This window comes from Scomber scombrus, chromosome 24 (assembly GCF_963691925.1).
Source record: "Scomber scombrus chromosome 24, fScoSco1.1, whole genome shotgun sequence".
In the NCBI taxonomy this organism is placed as follows: Eukaryota; Metazoa; Chordata; class Actinopteri; order Scombriformes; family Scombridae; genus Scomber; species Scomber scombrus.
Genome location: NC_084993.1, coordinates 6,601,870 through 6,617,563, shown reverse-complemented (window position 1 = coordinate 6,617,563; position 15,694 = coordinate 6,601,870). Strand labels below are relative to the sequence as shown.

General features: G+C 40.9%; 1 protein-coding gene across 1 annotated transcript in view; it reads left to right on the top strand.

Annotated features, from left to right (window-relative positions):
* The window catches only part of LOC133976559 (prospero homeobox protein 1-like), a 37,477-nt gene extending 28,329 nt beyond the window's left edge, over window positions 1–9,148 (top strand). Inside the window, exon 7 of the mRNA XM_062414779.1 lies at window positions 6,690–9,148. Within this exon, the coding sequence (XP_062270763.1) occupies window positions 6,690–6,875 (186 nt within the window). The 3' untranslated portion in view covers window positions 6,876–9,148. The remainder of the gene's footprint in view (window positions 1–6,689) is intronic.
* Window positions 9,149–15,694: the final 6,546 nt, after the last annotated feature.

The following is a 15,694-nucleotide window of genomic DNA, read 5'->3' as shown; positions in this document are numbered from 1 at the left end:
GGAACTCAGATGCAAGCAGGACAGGTGTGCACTCTCCCGAGTTTCAAACCAAAACAACAATGTTTTGGACACAAATTAAGAGTGTGTGTGTGCGTGTGTGTGTGTGTGTGTGTGTGTGTGTGTGTGTGTGTGTGTGTGTGTGTGTGTGTGTGTGTGTGTGTGTGTGTGTGTGTGTGTGTGTGTGTGTCTTTTGCTGCCAGGGTGTGTGTGACTAAAGCCAGGCCTGATAGCAGGGAAAGAGAGCAGGAGTGAAGAGAAGGAAAAAGGAAGCAGATGCTTGTGTGTTGGCACAAAAAGGATATGTCCTCTCTCTCTCTCTCTCTCTCTCTCTCTCTCTCTCTCTCTCTCTCTCTCTCTCTCTCTCTCTCTCTCTCTCTCTCTCTCTCTCTCTCTCTCTCTCTCTCCCTCTCTCTCTCACACACACACACACACCAACACACAGTATTTGCTCGGTCCACAGACAAAGCAGCACATGAAAGAGTTCCAGTATTGTCTCGATGATAGAAAAATACTCGACTGACCAACAGCAAAGTGGACCTCAAGGCCACACAGCGAATGCGTAGCAACAAAATAGAGTGTTGAGGTGTGTGTGTGTGTGTTTGTGCGGGGTGAGGGTCACCTGAGATTTTTAAAGAGCAACGTATCTTGCAGCAAGACTAGAAAGATGCTTTCAAAAGGGGGTAGGCGAGCTGAAAAATGATCAATAACTAAGTAACACAACCCTAAACCTCATATTAATACAAAAAGAGACACTTAACATGCTTAACAAATGAGCCTGTACAGTACACAGTGTCAACTTCCCTGACTGCACATTGATTGAAGGAGGTAGAAAAAGACTGAGTAAAACAGTAAAAAAAGACTGAGTAAAACCGTAAAAGAAAAGGAAACATCACACATGTGCACACAGTGTCTTTCTGTTTGTGCACCTTGAGAATCAAACATATGGTGTTTGTAGAGTGATGTCTTAAGAGCCTGTTGTGTGTGTCTACGGAGTGAAGCATGTGAGACTTAAAAGGAAAAAAAGAGAGATAAACGGGTAAAAAGGACATACCTTTATGGACAGATGAATAGGTAAAGGTGAGTCAACTGAGGACGCGCAAACAGAGACGTTTCTCTCCATCTCACGGTGACAATAAGTGTGTTTCCATCCATCTGGAGGCAGCTGCAAAAAAGCAAAGGAGAGAAAAAGGGAAGATGATGAACGTCAGGGGTGAAGAAAGAGCAGAGCTTAAAGATGCAAAGAAAGAAAGGGAGGTGGAAAGGAAAGAGTGAGATAAGACCGAAAGAAAAAGGTAATACTGGAAAAGCAAAAATATTAAGCTTATTACTGAGCTTATTTAAAGTTATTTATTCAGTTATTTTTCAAAGAAAACCACATAAATCTGCCAGTTTCTTGCTATTCTTTTAATGATTTTGTATCATTTTCTTGGTACTAAATCAATAATCTGCATTTTCTTTTGTCTTGATGATGACATTCATCTCTACAAAGAAGCGGTAATGGCAGAAAAAAAATCTAATTTAAAATCTAATTAGAGGATTACATCCTATTATTGTAGTGCGAGCCTGAGTACGGTGAAATGTTTGGTACCTAATTAACAGCAACAGTAGAAAAACATAAATATCATTTTAAAACCCAATAATTAGCATGAAAAGACCAAATTTAACAGCATCAAAAGAGAGTAACCATTTATTGTGGTTACAGTAAATTGTTACAGGATGTAGCTGTAATAATAAAAATAGTGTTATGTGGGATATTTAACTTGTGGAAACCTGTAGCACCACTTAAAGAACAACAGCTGGAAGAGATTTGGATTAATGTGATTATAAAGTGATTAAATAGCTGCATGACTGAATGTGCTTCTGCGCCACGCTGTCGTGGATATTCTTGATGTAAACTAAGAACTTACTATGTTGAGTTTTTCTATTTTGGATGTGTTAAAATGGGACAGTGTATCCATAAAGAAGTAACCTACTTATAAAAGGGGCTCTCCTTTATTCTAAAAATATTTTTTTTAGTGCAACACTGCCTTTTTGTGCTTGTGGCCAGCCTTGTTTTTTAAAAAAAGGAAAAAAAGACTAAATTAGCAAAGCAGACGTCACTGTTGCCAAGTGCCAAGCACTCATTGCTGTGCTTTTTCTGCACTTAAGGTTTTTGTGTACCTGCAGGTGGCGCTCTTTTGTGTTTTCAGTCACTGCTCATGCTAGCAACACAAGGAAAGATTTAAGAACAGTAAATTTAAGAGCAGTTTTGAGCTTCTGCTAAAATCACCACTTGTAAGCAAGATTGAGATTGGTTTAGATAATATTATTGTAGATTTTTATGTTAAATTTGTTTAAAGAAATTGTGTGACTAGTTTAACAGTTTAATTTGTTTCAGTCACTAAAATGGTCAACATGCAGGAGATGCTTTGTGTTGGGAGATTAATGTAGCTTTTTATCTGTCCTTCATGTGATAAAAGGCTATTTAAGGTTGCTAAAAAGGCAATTGAGCGACATGTAGAGAGATGTGGATGATGATAGCAAACATGAATGGCTGAGAAATTTGCAAATGGAAATGATAGTAAAATCAAACACGTTGGAAAATGACTGTGGACGAGCAGCGAATGCATCAGGAAGAGTGAAAAGGTTGACGTATCTTTAAATGTTTCTGTCAGCATGTTGAGAATTTCTTTGACTTCAAATATTTAAAAATGAATGTGATGAGTGTGTGTGTGATGTAAGATAAATATTTGAACGAGCCTGTGACTTCTTAGAAGACTTAATTCTCAAAAAGAAGAAGAAGAAAAATGAGGAAAAGAAGAAGAGCCAACGAGGAGGAAGACGAAGAGAGATAGAGGAGAAGAGGGGAAAAAAGAGGAGGGGAGGGAGGACGTCCCAGTAGGCCTCTTTGTTGGGCAGCGATTTAGAGATTTACAGGCTCTTTCCCTTCTCTGTGTGTGTGTGCGTGTGTATGTGTGTGTGTGCGTGTGTATGTGTGTGTGTGTGTGTGTGTGTGTGTGTGTGTGTGCGTGCGTGTGTGTGTGAAGACAGAGTAATTGAGCTTCCCTTCATCCAATATTTACCCACCAAACCGGAGCAATCATGCGAATTATGTTTACTGGGAACCAAGTGTCTTTCTTCCTCTTTATCTTTCTTTCTCTTTGCCATTTTCCTCATTCCTCGCTCGCTCACCCTCTCCTGGCAACTAGACACCATATCAAGATCCAAGCCAGGAGTAAATCACACACACACGCACGCACGCACACACACACACACACACACATGGGGGAAACAGGCCCATCTGTATTGATGATGGCCTAATTTAGATCTCTTTATTGGACTGATTTACGATGGCCAGGCAAAACTGGGCATCTGGACCCAAGTGTGTATCTGTATGTGTGTTTGTGTGTGTGTGTGTGTGTGTGTGTTTGTCCAGTTGACACACAATATCCTCGCTGCCTCATTTCATTCTTTCCGCTTGTGTCTTCCTACCTCTCCGTGAATCAGCGATGTCCTTTTTCTCCGTCGGCCGTAGTCTTGTTTCAGCACTTTGAGCGAAGCCCCCCCCCACCTCGCCGCCGTGCTGGTGACACACGTCATCCTGAAACATTTTAAAAACACACAATCATCATCGCTGGACAACGCAGTGCCACCGCTGCAACACAGACGCCAGGCAAGGGCCCTTCTGGGTCAAGGACACTGCATCTGTTTTTGTTTAACTGTGCGTGGCAGGTTTTTGTTTCACAGCTCTTTGTGATTTGAGATATCAATCGCAAAACAACGGCCAGATGAGCATTGGGGGGGTGGGGGGAAGAGCAGAAGCATAATAGAGAGGAGATTAGTGAGGAGCGATGTTATATCAGGGCATCCAGATTTTATAGCCTTACTCCTGCACCTCCTCGCCTGAGTGAATGTGGACTTCACCTAAATTGATTCAAAGAGGTCAAAGATCTACAAAATATTTATGTCAGCTAGGAAAGAATTTCTAGGAGAGGAATTAAAAAGATGGCCTCTCTTTCTTTTTTCTTTCGTTAAAGATGAGAGCAAATTTAAACAACTACAGGATGAAGGGATGTTATCCAGGAGGGAGAGCATCAAAGGCACATTCATCTTCAAGATCAAGCTCAGTTTTCAACTTTTATTTGTCCCTGTGGACAGTTTCCCAGCAACTATTAAAAACAGCAGCTTGACTTTGGGGGCTTTTCTGTTTTGTCTTGTTGTAGCCTCTCGAAAAAAAAGACAAATGTTTCCAAAGGCACTCTCTAAAGTTTAATGATTAAGATTATATGCATAGTTGAAACTACTATTCAGAGGTACTGTGACAAGCTCCTGTGCAATGAGAGATTATTAAATTTCAGGTGCATTTGATTCTAGTTTCACCTTCAAAGCGACGCTGTATATCTCTTGTATGATGGCCAAAGCTATTAAAATAAGTTGTTATTTTTAACCCTAACCCTAACCCTGCACAAATGTCACCTGAAAAGTTCAAACTTAGGTTTGTGTGTGTCTGTGAGAGTGTACTATATGCATGTGTGTGTGTGTGTACAGTAGTGTCTGTAGCAAGACAGTGACAGAGGGCCTCATTGAAATAACTGTGGTCTCAAGGGGCCAGCTAAAAAGAGAGAGAGGGTAGGTGAGGGCAGACAGAGTGTATGAGAGTCTAGGGAATCATTTAGTGTGTGTGTGCGTGTGTGTTTTAATTCTGTGCGTGTGTTTGACAGCAGAACAATACGCACACATTCATGGGCATGCACACACATACACACACACAGACACCTTAAATGATTCCCTAGACTCTAACACACTCTGTCTACCTTCACCTACCTTCTCTCTCTCTTTTTTTTTTGAGAGGGGTGGGGGGGTGATTCATCCGTTCTGGTGGCGGCTAACCTTGGCATGTCCTGCCACGCGTGACGGGGTTACACCCAGACGGCACTCTGTTGTCCTCTACGTGTGTGAGAGTTTGTTGGGGTGTATAGGAGCATGCACCTTGTCTGGAGGAGTCAGCAGTGTGTGTGTGTGTGTGTGTGTGTGTATGTGTGTGTATGTGTGTGTGTGTATATGTGTGTGTGTGTGTGTGTGTGTGTGTGTGTGTGTGTGTGTGTGTGTGTGTGTGTGTGTGTGTGTGTGTGTGTGTGTGTGTGTGTGTGTGCATCTGCATGCAAGAAAAAGGGACAAAGAAGAAGAGAAAGAGAGAGAATCCTAGTCAGGTTGTTTAGTGTCTTTGTGTGATCTTGCCCCCGGGAGAAGGAGAGCAGCAAAAAAGAGTGATAAGTGTGCGTGCGTGTGTGTGTGTGTGTGTGTGTGTGTGTGTGTGTGTGTGTGTGTGTGTACGCCTGTGTGTGTATTGTTCTGCTGTCAAACCCACATACAAGCATACACACACACACACACACACACACACAGAAACACACAAAGCCTTGTGATGACAGTATATTTATGCCTGCATGTGGAAAGGACAATTGGATCCCAGCAATCCCTTCGTTCTTGTTTAAACTGCCACACACACACACACACACACACACACACAGCCTGTGACAGATCACAGACAACTGTTCACCTGCCATTGTCAAGGACCGAGTGTGTCATCTGTCATTATATGTGTGTGTGTGTGTGTGTGTGTGTGTGTGTGTGTGTGTTCGTGTGTGTGTGTGTGTGTGTGTGTGTGTGTGTGTGTGTGTGCACACACAGCTGGGAACTGTTAAGAAAGGGGAAGTACATTCAGGGGAAGTTCAGCACTGAAGAAGAACTTGATACAGAAATAGAAACATATGGACACCTGAAACACACACACACTTAACCTAATTCTTAATCCTCTCGACACACAGAACCACTGTTTTATCGTTCTCTATTTACGTTTTTGCATTTCAGTTCTGATTTTAGATGTGTATGTCACTTACTTTGACAAGAAAAACATTAGAATTGCAACTATTTGATTAGTCAGAAAATGAACTGCCATTCGTTTTGATGATCTGTGACAGTAAACTTAATATATTTTGGTTATAGACTGTATTTCAGGATAAAACGAGACATTTTCAGGATAAATTTGGTCTCTGACAAACTATGATTGACATTTCTTTGTAGATCAAACGACAAAGTGATTAATCAATAAAATAATTGACAGATTAATCAGTAATGAAAATAATTGTTATTTCGCAGTTCTAATTAACTTGATGTTCATTTATTCAAACAGTAGGTTGGCTTGTTGGTTTTCTTGTTTCATGCCTATTTAAATGCTAAAATACACCATACACCAGAGCTCTGACCTCAGTCCCATTCAACACCTTTGAGATGATCTGGAAAGCCGACTGTGAACTAAACCTTACTGCCAAACATCAACATCTCTAATGTTCCTGTTGCTGAACAGCAGCAATTTCCTGCAGCCTGGTTCCAAAATCTTGTGGAAAGCTTCCCAGATGAGAGGAGGCTGTTATACTGTAGCACCTGGTTTGGGGATCACATATGGGTCTAATGTTCATGTGTCCACATACCTTGCCATATTGTGTTGCAACACAAATGCAGTGCACCTTTTCTGTGGAATTGGGTTGTTTGTTTATATAGAAGTAACATAGTTCTGTATTCAGAGCTTCCTTATGGTCATAGCTTTAATTTTACAACAACGAAGGGAAGGTTTATTAAAAGGGAAGAAGTCATGTCACTGACTATTTCCTTTTTCTCTCCACCCCTCTCCCCACTTCCTTATCCTCCAGGTCCCTGAGCGATTTCTAGAGGTGGTCCAGGTGACTCTTCGTGAATTCTTCAACGCCATCGTGGCCGGCAAGGATGCGGACCCGTCCTGGAAGAAGGCTATCTACAAGGTGATCTGCAAACTGGACAGCGATGTTCCCGATGTCTTCAAATCCCCCAACTGTCTACAAGAACTCCTTCATGACTGACTACGGCAAGACAGGAAACACGGAAAGCAAGACAAACCTCGAAGGATCATGAGAACTGTGTAAAAAAAAATTTAAATAAAAAAAAAAAAAAAAAAAACACTTTTAAAGGCATGGGGTTAGACTTGGTTGAGGTCTTCAGTGGAAGGCATTTGAAAGTGTTTTATGACATTCATAACGCCCTGCAGAGACTTGAAGTGACAGTAGCTGGAGGCTTCCGGAGAGGTTTCTGTTGATGGTTGTTTCGGTCAGCCCGTCTTTAAGAGACAAAACTCCCCTCAAGATGTTTTATAGAGAAAAAAATATTCCTCTTGAAAGTGGTAGAGGGCTCGAACTCAAGAGTCCGAAGATACTCAAATTCACAAATTGTGTTCAGACTTTTATAAATTGAAAGCAAAACAGTGAAAAGTGAAAACCTCCTTGCACTCACAGAAAAGCCCGTCTCCTCTTTATCCTTCACCTCGTCCAAGCTCGTTCTCCATCCTTCTCTGGATGAACAAAAGGGATGAGGATGATCACGGATCAATCTTCAGCCCGTGATCTTGGTGTCTGGAGCGGACTGAAAGTAAAGAAGATAATATATGAAAATCTTTTTATTGTGGATGTTTTTAAGTTACATGGACATTTTTTGGAAAAAAAGTGATGTTTCTGTATTTTTTCCTCCTTTGTAAGAGCTTACAGCCTCTCTTCTATGAACCCTCAGTCACTCACAAAGATACTGTACACACACACACACACACACACACACACACACAACCACAAACACACACCTACACACACCTCTTGAATAGGAAAGCACAGTAGCATTCCCAAATCCTTACGCAAACCCAGACAAACTGGGCAAAAAACAAACTTAGTCGTCGTTTATTTCCCTTCTTTTTTCCATCCTCTTTTTACTTCCTTCTCTTCTTACTGTACTGAGACTTACTGGGTGTTTGTTTTGACTGTGTGGCTCTCCCTGCCCCACCCTCCCCTGGCCGCCCCTCTTGGCTCGTGTTGCCTTTAGGCGCCCAGAGCATCGAAGACAAGATTTTTACCATTTCATCTCTAAAGAAAATCACATGTAGCCACTATTGAAGTCCCATTTTAGAACTTGCAGTTACAGTTTAAACTTGAAAGTTTATTTTAATCCGTCAAACAAAGATTAAGGAGTGATCCAAAATCTTTGATAAAGATTCTTTACATTTTGTTATGTAAGATTTGTGACCAAGATATTTTGTAGGTGAAAAACATACTTCAGTGTCAGTGCCCTCTGGTGGACAAACAGTGCAATGGCGACACTATTTCTAAACAACTAAAAACATTCAGTATTTTTGGCATTTCTGTGCTGAAAATGTCTTGTTACTTATCAGCTGACTTATACGCCAATACCGGTAAATCTGTGATAAGCTATTGGGCTCAACTGCTACTGGTTTATAATATTTACAAATGACAGCACTGATGCAAGAAAAAATGTACAACATGGTACTTTTCAGTAGGCAACATGGTTGGTGTTTTTCATTTTTTATTTTATTTGTGTTGACGGCTTAATTTGTCCGTTATGTTTTATTAGAATATTCAAAATCCTAACCTGAAAATCACATTTACATCGCTTTATGATGTTATTTTGAATGAAATGTGGATTTACATTATGTAAGTAATTATTTTAATATTGATTGCTTTTTTTATATAATAATCATTCATTCCAATTTTTGCCTGTTTCTTGGATCACTCAAAGAGGGGATTTATCATCACGGCATGATACAACACAAGATTTCTCCTTCATGGTGCTCTGGAACAGGCTAACCTTTGCTGATACACACCTCAAATCACTGCAAAGGGAGTTATTTTTAAGAGTAGATTGGACTTTACCACTGGCTGTGGTGCAATCATGCATCCTTAAACTCTCTGAGCTCATATCTGCAACTGAGAAATGTAAAAGTGTCTCATTTTAACCCATTCAAAACTGGAAGTCACTGAAAGTAATCATTAGAAAAAAACTCTCTGCTCTGGGCAGCCATGAGGGTCAGCTGCACCGGCCGGGTCATGTGTGAAGTGTTTAAGGTTTTAACAGCAGAAAAAAAAAGACATACGACAAAAATGCTGATATTTGTAGCTTGTATAGATGTAATAATTACTCTGATCACTCTGATATTGTTATTTATAATTGAAATAATTATTCCTATTAATGTTATTCTGATGATGATGATTATTATTAATGCTTGCTACAGATTTGACCAGTGGTTTACTCATTGTTTATCCATCACACTGCAACATGAAATAAATTATTCTTTGAAAAAAAAAAAAAAAAGGGTGATTGTTTTTGAGTGTGTGATTGCACTTTTCTCTGTTCTGTTTGCTCTGAGAGAGGTGCAAGGGCATTGACCGTTTGCATGCGCCTGCCCACACACACCAAATCGCATCAACCCAAGCAGTAACTAGGCAACATGATGGCCACTTTAACTCTGCCCATGCCCTCTCTCTCTCTGTCTCTCTATCTCTCTGCCTCTGCCTCTCTCTCTCTCCCCTCTCTCTCTCTCTCTCTCTCTCTCTCTCTCTCTCTAGATTCTGTATAGGGGACATGTGATCCCTTGTTGTTGTTGCTGATGAATTGAAAAGAGGAGTGCTGTGTGATTATTGTCAGCACAAAAGCCTCAAAAAGCTGCTGACGCCTAGATTAGCCAGTACAAAGACGCAGGGACACACACACACACACACAAAAAACATAGGTACAGACTCTCATACACACGCACACATATACACAAAGGCACAGGGACACGGCCTGTCTGCCCTTGTTGCCCTACCATCCTTCTCAGCGCTCCGTCCCTCCTCTGTTCATCCTCCATCACTGATATATCTCACCTTTTCCCCGTCTTACCTCTCCTGCCTCCTCTCCTCTGCATGCTTTCTCCTTTCTCATAGCTTTCATTTCATCTCCTCTCACACCGCTTACCTCCAACACCAACACACACACAAACACACACACCATGTCCTGTGTTTGTTGGCGCCAAACACCAACTGGCATGACACAATGCCAACCACCATCACCAGCATGGGATAAAGTGCCAGCACTCAATGTGCCTCTCCTTCTCTTACACACACACAAATATGAACGATAGAATAAAACAAGGTGTGTATAAAACACAGTTACACACACTTCTCAAGTTTAAAGAAAATTCCAACATTTGTAATGATATGGTCGCATTTGCATGTAATAATGCAACTATTGCCAAAACTCTATTTGTAACTCTATCTGTGAAATGCCCCTCCTGTAATGAATCATTTCCTATGACGATTTGATTTCCCTCTATGAAGAAGTCAAATGAGATTAAGACAAAATGGGTAACACAGGCAATTACCCACATAACAAAATGACAACATGTCAAAAATTCGGTAGAAAAAATACTAAATGCTTACATGTTCCTCTTTGAAATTTAAACCAATAAACGAGCACACAATACTTAAGGGGTACTCCACAGTTGTGTTCAGGTAAATACAGTTGTATAGTGTCCTCTGTGGCTCTAGAGGAGCTGTGCTATGCCTGAGAAAATAACTCAGCCAGGTATCCAATTTCAACAGAAAGCAAATTTACATCATAGAGGTTTAAAGACATGCACACAGCTTAATCCAGACTAAGAGTCAGTGACATACAGTATTACGTTGTTGGAGTGCTCCTTTGAGTAATTTAGGGAGACTTTTGGACAACAAAAGCAATGCAAAGCAAACCTTAATTTAGACACATGACTAGTAGAGGAGTTAAAAAACATTAAGAAAGTAGGAATAAAATAAAATAAATAATCACTAAGACCAGCAAACCAGATTAACATGTTCAGTTTAGTTTTAAAAGACAATAGCGTTGGAGCACACCTAACATGTAGCATGTAAGAGAGAAAATATGATTGCCTTGCTTTTCTAACTTTGAGTTATACCTAATTAATAGATTTTTGTAAGATGCTCTACAAGTTGGATTTTTATACTATTTATCCTTCTGCAGTCTCTTTTCTTCTCCCTGGTCAAATCATCTATTAGCCAAGGCCCCTTTACTTTTTACTTTCATCAGACAACACATCAAAAAGGTGGGAAAAATAAGAGCACTGCACAGAGGAAAATGAACAACGGGTCATTTAAGTTCTATAGAGATTAAAATCTACAATTATCTGCATATTCAAGCAATGGAAATGATGTTGATCTGTGGTATTTGTTAAGTTACTTCACCCACAGTAGTTGTAACAGCATCTCTCAACTACACAGATGGATTAAAAAATTACACATTACATGAAATTGTTGCAGATTTTAGCTTCAAGGATGGACAGAAAGAGAAAGGGAGTATCTTGTGCATTAGCTTACACTGCCAAAGCTTTTCATTAGAGCAGGAAGGGTTGAACAGGAGGTGGGGTCACTCTGTGCTCTATATGATCACACACACGCCGTCTGCCTATGAAAGCACATCTGAGCAGCGCAACAATAAAACAGCTGTGTTTGTGTTGGCCTGCTGATTGTTTCATTCTCAATCACACCGTCATACACACACAAACACACTCGCACAGACAAAAAAAAACACACTTATTGTCCGCAGAGATGGCATGACAGTGATACATCTTGGGTAATAGCTGCTATTATTATGGAGTAGAGAGTTTATTATGGAGGAAAATCTCTCCTCAACATAATTCTAATAGCTGTAACTGTCTTATCTGTGTTAACTGCAGCTAAAGTGGACTGTGGGGCGTGTGGGGGCGTTTGAGAAAGTCTTTTATTCACATCCATTGCCATATTGGTAGATGGATGCAATGGCCTGGGATGAGGCGGATCTTCATTGCTACAAAATTACAATTTCAACAATGTCAATTATTATAAAAACAGCCCGACTATAATAACCACATAATTTAACATTTAGAATTAGTGGCATGTTCATTGACTCACATCCTTATTTTAGCAGGAAAAAAACAGAAATTTTAATCCATGATAGAGGCTGTGGAAAAGAAAGAGGCTGTTGATGTGTTTTCTGGTGTTCAGTGTCACATAAGTATAAAAGTAAAGAGATGCAAGTATGAAATATGCAAATAGGGACATACATGGCATAAAATAAACAGTATATACACACAGTAAGAAACAATATAGTAAATATATTCTAATCCGTAAAATTGTAATATGGTTACAAAATTTTAAAAATCTCTGAACAGCATACGGAGTAGTTGTTTTATGTTCCAAGTGAGTCAGGGAAGAGTGCAAAAGGGGGTAAGTGCTATGGGTATCTAGTCATTCAAACATGTGGTTGATGTTTTCTTGGTGATGGGAATGATAGAGGTGGACAGTGAGAGGTTAAATATTGTAGTGAAGATCTCAATCAGCTGGTCCCAGAGGACCAGTCCAAGTCTGCCATCCAAGCCAGCAGCCTTCCATGTCCTCACACTGCATAGTGATCCTCTGATGTCAAGCATTGGTCAGAGTGAGCCCTGGTCTCATGGAGAGGTGGGGGTTTTGTCTTTGTCAAAGCAGGTGTAGAAAAGCTTTAGCTGGTCTGTAAGGTATTGCAGGCAGTAGAACAGGTGTTGGAGCTTTTATAATCCATGATAGACTGTATGCCTCGCCACATGCACACGGGATCGGAGGTGTTGTGGAGGTGGTCCTTTATTTACAGGGTGTAGTTTAGCTCTGATGCCCTTTTTGAGGTTAGTTGGCTGTTGGCCTCACACTTTCCAGGCTTGAACACAGTGTCACAGCCTCTCTGCAGCTGCCGGACCTCACTGATCATCCAGGGTTTCTAGTTCGGAAAGGTGCGGACTGATTTTCTTTCTTTTTTTTTTGTGACGGCCTAAGTGCATAAATTAATGAAGGATATTTATTCACTCCCATATGAGAGCCACGGGCTTCTGAATGTGCAAAAATCCTCCAGTCTGTGTTATCAAAAGCATGTGAACATTTTTGAAAATCATTGCCTGTGAACATAATCCAGGCAGTGATTACATTTGCCAACAAAACATGATTGGGAAAGCAATTAGTTTGTATGTTAACATAATTTCTAGGGACAGAGTTGCTTTATTGGTTTGTCAAATTTAAGGAAAATAAAAAGGAATGCTTAAAATAATGATGGGAACTATGATTATCTAACTATTATGTTGGGCTGGTTCATTTGAGTCATGTTTAGAGAAGCGAAGATTTTGAAGTCATGCTGGGCTCAAAATATGTCTTTTGTTCCATGCTTTTGTCCAGTAAGGGATATGATTTATAGAAAAATGTTCACTAGATTCTGAAATGTCTTTCACATAAAGAAGATTATAAATTGTAAAAGACTAAGTATCTGAGAACAGTCAGCTTTATATCTCCAAAAACTGAAATATGTTTATCACGATTATGATAAAAAAACACTTTAAAACATCGGACAAATGAACGACTGATTGAATCCGAACATCAGCGGCTGCAACAATCACTGTTAGCTTGTTGAACAGACTTTAATCAGCCAGCACTGCAGGTTTATTTGCATCAGTTCTTTAAGATGGCACCCAGGTGAATGAAGCTAATTGTTGTTTGGAACAGCTGCCCCGACAGCGTTTTCACTTCCTCCTCCCAACACGCTCAGCATCCCTTCTTCTCTCCATCAGATCGCTCTTTTTTCCCCCTCCCTCTAAGTCATCCATCCATTGCTTTTACGATTCATAAATTGATTCTTCTGTCCGGCAGCCATCTAGACTTCCATCTATCCCTGATTTGTCAAAAAGTCTGTCCATTTTTTAAGTTTTTGATCTCTCTAAAGTCAAAGAATCCATCCATCCACCTATCTCTCCCCTCCTCCCTCCCTTATATTTCTCCATCTTCTTCTCACCCTCTGCTCCAAACTGATATCCACCCTCCCCTCCCTTATTCTTCCCTCCATCCCTCCATCTCTCCTTCCATCAGCGGTCTGTTCGCTAATCAAACACCATCTGCCCTTCCATCCCCAACCTGTCAGGAACAGCTGCCAGCCGCTCTCTTAACAACACTTTTAACAACCCTGCCGCATCTTCCACGGCCCGCCGCCCCGTCGCCGCCACAAGGCGGACGTCGCCAATGAGCCTGCTTGACGTGCACGCGCCGACACAACAGACACATGTTCAATCAATGGTGTACAAGGACATGCATGTGCACTTGTTAAGAAAGCAAGAACTTGCAAAAAGTAGACAAAAAATACACTCCTACTGGCCTCTCGTTGAACCTAAGTCGCACCGTCATGAACTACGGGCAAAGAAAATAAAATGATTCCAGAGAAAGAAGGATAACGAGCTGGCAGAAGAGATAAAACAAAGGAGAGATGGTGCTCAGTAAACGAGTGGAAGTCTAAATAGTAATCAAGGGAAGAATCAGCCGCCTGCTCAAAAAAAGGGTTTAGAGCTAATGGTGGGAAGTAAAAGCTCCCAACACACACACACACACACACACACACACACAATACAATTTTACACACAAGCACCGTTCTATAACTACTCACACACACGCATAAGAATACAATCATCTTAAACTCACTCACATAATAGTTATCTCACACCCGTAATACAATCATCCCTCACACATATCACAAATACTGTATAATCACTTACCAGTGCTCGTTCATACACACACACACACACACACACACACACACACTGCACAAACTGCACTGCTGTTGTCATGAACATGCCAAGACATTTTCAAGTGTTATATCCTGAGGAACTTCCCCAACCAATCATTGCCACATAGGCCAGATGTTCACTGGTGCTTCAATGCAATGTTCTCCTTACACACACACACACACACACACACACACACACACACACACACACACACACACACACACACACACACACACACACACACACACACACACACACACACACACACACACACACACACACACACACACACACAGTAACACTGGCTGGCATCTTTTGTCTCTCTCCCTTTGCGCACATGAGCATTTGATATGAGACTGAAACGCCAAGACTGCAGTTTCTCATCAAACAAAGGGAGAGGAGAAAGGAGTAAGAGAGGAAGAAAGACATAAAAGGAAAGAAAGAAAGAATAGAGCAGAGAAAGAAAGTGAAACAAGACTAAATCAAAAAAAGACTGTCACAAAGGAGATCTCTGTCTGTCTCTGTGCATGCAGGGAGTTTTGTGTGATGACTTTGGCTGAGAGTTTGTGATTTTCTCAAACTTTTCTGCTATTTTATTCCAACTGTGTTCATTGTAAGATTGAATTGTCAAGTGTGGTTGTAGTTTGATGTGTTCGGTGGTTGTTTGGCAGACAGTGGGCCATGTCTCTCAGTGGGGATTGGTACTCTGAGACGCCATCTCTGTCTCTGAAACATGGAGTGTGGGTTGATCCCGACCAATCTGTCCTGCTAAAAGAGGTTCTCCTAGCTGTGGGAGGCTGTGTGGGACAAGCATTCACTCCCATACCTCCAGGATGAACAGAGGTGTGGTTGTTTCCCTTAAGGGTGAGTGTTTAGTGGCTGAGTTAATAATGAACAGCATCTCTTTGAAAAGTGTCAATCTGCAGGTTTCCCCGCTTGCAGCGCTCCCCGCCCGGGTCACCGTTTCAGCTGTTGATAGGTGTTCATGTTTCTGAACTGTCCATCACAGATGTTGGAAGTTTCCTTAAAAGTAAAAACACAGGGAGGGATATTACATGGCACTGCTCCACCGGATGAGCAGTCAGCAGATGTGGCTGCTCCGCAGGAGGGTTGGCACGATCTGTACGCGCTAGAGGAAATTAATGGCTTCCTAGATTCAACTTTTGGAAAATCTGTGAAAGTACCTGCATATTTACCAAATGCAGAAAATTGTATTAAAAAGTGTGTTGACTTCACAGAAAGCAGTTGGTTTTGATTTGT